This window comes from Nicotiana tomentosiformis, chromosome 10 (assembly GCF_000390325.3).
Source record: "Nicotiana tomentosiformis chromosome 10, ASM39032v3, whole genome shotgun sequence".
NCBI lineage: Eukaryota > Viridiplantae > Streptophyta > Magnoliopsida > Solanales > Solanaceae > Nicotiana > Nicotiana tomentosiformis.
The window spans coordinates 53924271-53932810 of record NC_090821.1 but is presented as its reverse complement, the minus strand read 5'-3'; the positions used below and the strand labels follow the sequence as shown (position 1 = coordinate 53932810).

Genomic DNA, 8540 nt, shown 5'->3' with positions numbered 1-8540 from the left:
CTGAAATCATGAGTACTGAAAAAATCTGATATTTTTTTAATTTGACCATATGATATTCAAAATCAACTATCTGACTACTCCAAGAATTTCTGGAGTGTTATCTTAATTCTCACCCACTTAGTTTAATTGGGAAAGTGAAATATACTTGATGATAGTAAATCAATGTAACAAACATAGCAATATAAGTTCTCTAACTCCTTGTTTCTTCCAAATCAAATAATGTTATATTCAACTAAGAATACCACATGAAATTGGCAATAATCAAATTAAAGCTACCAACTAGAGAATCAAATGTAACTAATTACTAACATAAGCTCTACTTTTTACACCCTAAAAGTTCAATATTAATCAATTTGCACCATACTATTGTTTTCTCTTCCTCCGGCCGGTCCTCTGCAAACTTCCATTTTAAAGAAGTTGATACAAGTAAATTAGGGTTTCTATTTAAGGAAACCGAAACAATCTAAATAAAGAAAGGACCTAAATTCTTTTTCTTTAAATAAAAAAGAAATACAGAAATAAATAGGGTAATAATTGTTGGTGGAAGTCAAATGATTATATGGACCAATACAAGAACTTCCTCTCCGCCTATCCATGTATTTAGCAACTGACTAATTTCACCCAATCCGTGCATGCATTTCTCTACTTTCCCCTATCAATATTCTTCTCTTTCTACTTTTTTACGCCAATATTTTACTTTCACACTAATTAGTTTCATTCATTTAAGAACTCTTCACCTATCAAACTACTAGTATTCCTTTTGTTACTTATCCATATTTCCCATTTTTTTGATCATCTCAATCAAGAAAACTTATCAATGGAATTCAAGAATCTATCTTTTTATTTCCCTTTTGCTCTCTTCCTTCTTTTCTCGACTTTCCCTCTCTCATTTTCATCTTCATCTTCATCCTCCAAACAAAATGGTGGAGTAAAAAAGAGCCACCGACAGAGTTCATCACTGCCTAATAGTATTATTCAATCATCATTTTCCACGTCCTTTGACTTCAAATTCTCAGGACAAGCAGGTCCAATTGACGTAAAAAACTCAGATCATAGAAATGGTAAATGGATTCTTTTACAAAAATCCATTGGTGTCTCTGCCATGCACATGCAACTTCTCCATAATAACAAGGTTGTCATCTTCGACCGTACAGATTTCGGAGCCTCTAACCTTTCCCTTCCTCAAGGCCAGTGCAGGTACTCTTATCGTATAATTTCTAAAAGCTTAGTAGGTATCTCGATATACTCATTATTTTCATCTAAACTATTATTTTCAAATCTATATTTTCTTTTCAATATTGTCACTTGTTTCAAACTTGAAATTGAAGTTAAAATGTTGGTTTGAGAAGTATTTCAATAAAATAAAAATAATTTCACAAAACTTCCCGACCTTTTTTTTTCCAAACAAAATACCGATAAAATTTATATCAAAACGCAATTTCAACCGTTAAATACTATTTTTAAGCTTAACTTTAAATACTCCTTTTTTCAGTTTCAATCAAATGTTATGTAAACGACGTTAAAAATAGCACACATTTAGTTATTTAATTATATTTTCAACAGGTATAATGACGAAGCCATCAGAGTAGATTGCACAGCTCATTCTATCTTGTACGATGTTGCCACCAACACTTACCGTCCTCTCATGGTTCACACCGACGTTTGGTGTTCCTCTGGTGCCGTTAACCCTAACGGAACCCTTATCCAAACCGGCGGATACCATGCCGGTGAACGTAAAATACGGTTGTTTTCACCATGTATTAACGATGAACATTGTGATTGGACGGAACTTCCGCAGAATCTCACCGTTAAAAGATGGTACGCTTCAGATCATATACTTCCAGATGGACGTGTAATAATTGTTGGAGGTAGAAGAGCTTTTAGCTATGAGTTTTTCCCACAAAACTCACAAAATAATGGGATTTTTTATCTTCCTTTTTTGAAGGAAACAACTGACCCTAAAGAGGAGAACAATCTTTATCCATTTTTGTACCTTTTACCAGACGGAAATATTTACATTTTCGCTAATCAACGTTCAGTTGTGTTAGATTATGTGAACAATAAAATTATTAGAGAATTTCCACTAATTCCCGGCGAAAAAAGGACTTATCCGGCGACAGGTTCATCGGTAATGCTACCGATGAAATTAGTCGCCAGTGCTTCGTCGCCGGTGGTGGAGGTGATGGTATGTGGTGGTGCTAACGGCGGCGCGTTTACACAAGCTGAGAAGGGTGTTTTTTTGCCTGCTTCACGTACATGTGGACGTATGAGGATTACGGATCTGGATCCTGTATGGATCATGGAGGATATGCCAATGGGCCGGGTCATGCCCGATATGTTATTGTTGCCTACAGGAGATGTAATTATATTAAATGGAGCTTCAAAAGGGACAGCCGGGTGGGAAAGTGCAATTGACCCGGTGTTGAACCCGGTTCTATACAAGCCAAATGAACCCGACCCGAGCAAGAGGTTTACGGTACTCAAACCAAGTAACATTCCAAGAATGTACCACTCAGCAGCTACATTATTGCCAGATGGCAGAATATTAGTGGGTGGAAGTAATCCACATATAAGGTACAACTTTACAGGCGTACAGTACCCCACAGAGTTAAGCTTAGAAGCATTTAGGCCACCATATTTGGCCCCAGAACACTCACATCTCCGACCATCAATCTTGACCGTTGAAGGACCCGTATCATACGGTCAGAAATTCTCCATCACATTTACACTTGGTTTTTTCCAGCCTGCGAAGGAGCTCATGGTAAGCATGATTGCACCCTCATTTACCACGCACTCATTCGCGATGAATCAACGGTTATTAATATTGGACGTTGTGGAAGTACAACGGCTGTCGTTGTTTGCACAAAAGATTACGGTGTGTGCACCCCCATCGCGTAATATTGCACCTCCAGGTTATTATATGGTGTTTGTAGTACACAAAGGTGTTCCTGGACACTCCTCTTGGATCAGGATGCAGTAATTTTGATGGCCTATTTGTTTTGTTGGAATTGGCAAGTGGGAATTTAATAGGTCATTTACTTGTCCAGTGTAGGTAGTTGGAATGGAAGTTTTGGTGCAGTTGAGAAAAGGTTACCATTTTTTTTCCATATATGGAAAAAAAGGGGTTGGTGTAGCTTGTAGTCGGTGTCGTATCCGAAAATTTTATTTTATATTGGTTCAATCTTTAAAGTTCTCACCATTGAACCCATTATGTTTGTAAAGTTATGGGTTCATATCTATTATTTGTTATATTTTTCGTGATTTTTATACATTAATTTATGATTTGTGTCGCTAGGTTCAGATGAACCGGTGACACTGACCTGCATTCGCCCCCTGCTTGTAGTCGGTTAAATTTTTATTTAGTGGATATTTTGTTTTGGCATACTTGCCTAGCTTTTACCATAGTGGTCTAGGTGAGCAGTGAGCTATTGTTCTGAATACAAAGAATAAGGCAGGGCAGGGTCCTGACCTCAGTGTATGAGAAGGGCAGCTCCTTTTTACCATATTGTTCCATTAAAATGTAAAGTTTTCAATATATGCTATTGTTTTGATTATGTGCACAATTGTTGTCAAAATTGGTAAGGTTAAAAGTAAGTATGGAAGAGTGAAGAGAACAAGATCAGCTGCAAACAAGTATGTGACACACATTTACCGAACTAGATATGAGCACAATACTGAACTATATTTAAAGTGTACATTTATTGTCACCAGGGATGTCAATGAATATTTAAAAACGATTAAACCGACTGAACATTACCGCACCGAATAGACTTTTAGATTTCTTTTAATAAAATCGTAGGTTTTTTTATAAATCTATAACCGTACCGATAATTAGGATAAATTTTTTATTTTATGAAAATAAACCAAAAAAATTTCAAACCGTACCGAATAAATTTACATGGGAAAAATATATTTATATATTAAGTTTAAAAATAATAAAGCATTAATTTTTCCTTGGGCCTTGGAATTATGAATTACAAGGCAACAAGTAATTAAACTCAAAATCTTAATTCTCAAACCTATTATACTACTCCTATTGAAACTAAACTATTTCCAGCATATTCTAGTAACACACAAGGCATTCTAGCGATTATGAGTAGCAAACTATAATGTATTGAATATGTTTCCTTTCGTATGATTTAAATTTATATTTTCGAATATTTAATTTTCTATAGACTTTATTCTTGAGTCCCAACTTTCTTAGTATCTTTCCACTCGTGTGATTTATATTTTTTTTTTGTCTTTGCTTATTTTCTTTTACGCTTGATGGATCTATACTCTGGCCATCTTTCATGTTTTCTTAATTCATCACCTTTTAAATAGTAAAAATGCATGGAGAGTTTTACTTAGTCATATAAAAGTACGTATGTTATTGCATTATGTGTAACGACCCGACCGATTGTTTTGAGCTCTAGCGCATCGTTCGGTGATTTGAGGCCATGAGAAGTTTCACTTCACGTATTATAACTTGTACGTATGGTCGAAATCGAATTTCGGGAAGTTCGGAGTTGATTTGGAAATAAATTCTAATTTCAGAAGCTTTAAGTTGGAAAACTTACTAAGGTTTGGAATTTTTATAAATGACCTCGAAATCAGGATTTGAAGGTTCCAATAGGTTCGTATGATAATTTTGGACTTGGGCGTATATTCGGGTCGAGTGTCGGGTAGCCCGGGAGTATTTCGGCGCTTATTCCGGAAAGTTGGCATTTTGAAGGTTTAATAATTTTCTAAGTTTGGGTTGAAGTAAATTTTGATGTTATCGATATCCGTTTGGGATTTCGAGCCTGGGAATAGTTCCGTATGGTGATTTTGGTCTTAGGTGCGCGTCCGGACGTTGATTTGGAGGTCAGTAGGTCATTTCGGTGTCAATTGGCGAAAGTCGGAAATTTGGATGATTTTGAGAAGTTTGATCGGGAGTGGACTTTTTGATATTGGGGTCGGATTCCGATTCCGGAAGTTGGAGTAGGTCCGTAAAGTCAATTATGACTTGTGTGCAAAATTTGAGAGAAATCGGACGTGATTTGATAGGTTTCGGCATCGATTGTAGAAGTTTGAAGTTTCAAAGTTCATTAAGTTTGAATTAGAGGGTGATTCATATTTTCAGCGCTGTTTGATGTGATTGGAAGGCTCGACTAAGTCCGTATTGTATTTTGGGACTTGTTGGCAGGTTTGGTTGAGGTCCCGGGGGGGCCTCGGGTGGATTATGGATGATCAACGGATCGGATTTTGAAACGAGCAAATACCAAAAAAATCTGGTTGTTGGTGTAATCGCTTCTGCGAAGGCTTGACCGCAGAAGCGGCCTCGCAGAAGCGAGAAGAAGATCACAGAAGCGACATGGGAAGCTTGGGTGTAAGGTTGCAGAAGCGGACTCGAGCAGCGCACCTGCGTGTGCGCAGAAGCGACGCCACTGCCGCAGGTGCAGAAGATGCACATATACGCTAGGATGTGTCGCACCTGCGATTTCGCAGGAGCGGAAAAACTTCCGCAGGTGCGATGGACTGCTGGCCAGGGAGTTCCGCAGGAGCGAGTTTTGTCTCGCAAAAGAGAGACCGCAGGGGCGAAAAATCTGTCCGCAGATGCGACGATCGCTGGGTAGAAGGCTTCTTTAAGTACGTGGGTTTGGCCATTTTCCTTCATTTTTCACTTGGTTGGGCGATTTTCGGAGAGCTTAAAGGGGAGATTTTCATCATCTATGTCAAGGTAAGTGATTCCCACCTATTGTAAGTTAAATACATGATTTATATATGGATTTAAGCATGAAAATTTGTAGAAAATGAGATTTTTGGTAGAAAACTAGAATTTAACCACGAAATTGGATATGGAATTGGGAATAAATCATATATTTGAGTTCATAGTATTATGGGTAATGGTTATCTTCAAAAATATTCGGAATCCGGGCACGTGGGCCCGAGGGTAATTTTGTCGACTTTTCGAGCGGAGTTGAAAATTGTTGTAAATTGAATTATAATGAGTATTAGAGTATATATTTATGGATTTGCACATTTATTGACTAGTTTTGGAGCGATGGGCATTAGTTTGAGTTGTTGGAAAGGTTTTGGAGCCGGTTATGGAATTTCAGAGCAAGGTAATTCTCTTTTCTAACCTTATAAGAGGGAATTAACCCCATAGGCGAATTGATTTAATATGTGCTCCTATTTGTGGGGGCCATGTACGCACGAGCTGACGAGAGTCCGTGCGTAGCTACTATTATGCTTATGTTCGGGTAGTCTAGGACCCAAATCATGTTATGCTTGCGGTGTTTGCATCCTACTTGTTAATTTAATTGCTTAAATCATACTGAAACTTGATTAAGGGATTGTAAAAGGTTAAACTTCATTTTCTTGACCGTTAATGAGAATTTGGTATTCCCTTGAATAATTGCCCCTTAATAAATTTTGAATTGATTGTTGTAAATGTATTTTCTCTTTTGTAGAGCGGGCCGAACGCTTCAGTAGCAGATAGATGCATCTATGGTTCGCGCCATTCGACCCTCGGTAGTGAACAGTTTAAATATTTATGTTGGATAGGGCCGTACGACCTCGGCATGATTTGCACATGATAAATCTTTGAAATTAATAATAATTGATATTGCTTCATTGGCCTGTGATACAAAATGTTAAATGACGAGAATAAATTTGAAAAATTTCACTATTAATAAAATAATTGTCCACCCACTTCTTGTTATTGAGTTTACACCTGTTTCATACAATCCATGCTTAAGTATAATATGAGTATTTTATTGTTAGCCCATAGTAAGTATCAGAGTCGACCCCTCACCGCTACTTTTTTCGATGTTAGACTAGATACTTACTGGGTACACGTTGATTTACGTACTCATACTATACTTGCTGCACATTTTTGTGTATGTGCATATATGTCTAGTGGCCTTGTGGGCGCAGAGGCACGGTTATTGCGGGAATTTAGGTGAGCTGCATTCCACGTTACGAGTTCGCAGCAAGCACATAGTCTCCATCCGAGTTACTTACACACTCCTGTCTAATTGTATTTCCAGACAGATGTTGTATTTTTAATATATTTCCTAGTTGATGCTCATGTACTTGTGACACCGGGTTTTGGGGGTGATTATGGGTTGTCCGGTATTGTAGTTGTGAAAATACTATCATTTACATTGTAAATTCTATCTCTTACTATTTAATTTAGGGAAATTATGATTTCAAGAATACTGAAATGAGTAATTAAGTTAATCAATTATTGTTGGCTTGCCTGACAGCGGGGTTAGGCGCCATCATGACCTCTAATGAAATTTGGGTCGTGACAACTTGGTATCATAGTGTTAGGTTCACTTAGGTCTCACGAGTCATGAGCAAGTATAGTAGAGTCTTGCGTATCGGTACAGAGACGTTTGTACTTATCTTCGAGAGGCTACAGGGCTGTTAGGAGCACTTCCCTTTCTTATCGTGCGATTTGATTCCTTTGAGGCTTATTCCTTTGTTTCTTTTCTATTCAATCTTATGCGACGTGAAGCGCTTGTTATCAATTGGGAATCGAGAAATTTTAATGGTACTGCAGAGGTGGTGCGGGATGTTTCTCCCTACGTATTCGATTGGGCTAATGTCATCACCTTGCAGAAGGATGTTCTGTTATTTCAGCTCAGTAGCGGTATTTCTGATGGTTTTGAGGCTATGCGTAGATTGCCATGATGTTCATGAGTTTTTATCGCATGGTATTGATGTAATGGTAGGATGCTTGTCTATGTGAAGGGGCAGTGAATGACTCAAAATGAGGTTTTCCTCAGTGTATGATTCAGAGGTTCGGCATTCTATTTCCAGCGGAGGAAAGGCAATCGGACTATGGATGTTTAGGTTTGGAATAATGGAGTAACTAGACTTGGTATTTTCAAGCATGGTGGAATTTTCATCTGAAATGTGGTGTCATTGTCCTTGTTGAATATGTTAAGTTCGCCGGTGTTATGGTCTTCTTCAATTCGTCTTTGGGGCAGGGTATTGTGAAATGTTGCTGGGGAAGCGGCTGTTAGAGATCGTGGTATGCAGTGGTTCAGGATTGAATCGGTGTTCCCTAGTGTTGATGGCTCGAGAAGGATGATCTTCGGAGAGGTTTAAAGTTGGTAGCGATCTATTGGTTCAAGTGATACAGAGACGGATTTTGATTTAAGGAAAAAACTGGGCAGCGAAGGATAAGGAGGGACATGTGGGAGGTGTCTTGTGGTGGTTAGGTTCCTAGAAGGACAAGTGTGAGAAGTAGAAGTCGAGTAGTTTCCTAAAGGAGAGAGTTTGACCAAAGTGGTAGAGTATCATATGGGTTCTGTGGTAGGATAGCTACATGCCTTGAGGAAAGTTTAGAGTGATTTGGGATTCATAGTAGACAGTGACTAGGTCTACGGACTAATTTGAAATATTGGCTACTATACTAAGGAAGGTTGGATACGACAGGATGGAGTTTCTTAATAAGAAGAGGGATACAACATGACTTTGGATTGGAATGTATTGTCGCACCTTTAATTGATGTCAATAGGAGAGTGAACGAACTTGTACAACTGGTGAATGAGTACGGGCTCAGG

At 38.1% G+C, this 8540-nt stretch overlaps 1 protein-coding gene across 1 annotated transcript; it reads left to right on the top strand.

Annotated features, from left to right (window-relative positions):
* Window positions 1-681: 681 nt before the first annotated feature.
* On the top strand, window positions 682-3261 carry LOC104111703 (aldehyde oxidase GLOX-like). Its single transcript, XM_009621457.4, has 2 exons — window positions 682-1197; window positions 1564-3261. The coding sequence occupies exons 1-2, from the start codon at window positions 818-820 to the stop codon at window positions 2978-2980; spliced, it is 1797 nt and encodes a 598-aa protein (XP_009619752.1). The 5' UTR covers window positions 682-817; the 3' UTR covers window positions 2981-3261.
* The last annotated feature ends 5279 nt before the right edge of the window (window positions 3262-8540 follow it).

What these genes read in the sequence shown, in the direction of transcription:
- LOC104111703 (XM_009621457.4), top strand. Translation starts at nt 818, where the DNA reads ATGGAATTCAAGAATCTATCTTTTTATTTCCCTTTTGCTCTCTTCCTT. An exon ending in CTTCCTCAAGGCCAGTGCAG is followed by an intron (nt 1,198 to 1,563) that starts GTACTCTTATCG and finishes TATTTTCAACAG; the next exon opens with GTATAATGACGAAGCCATCA.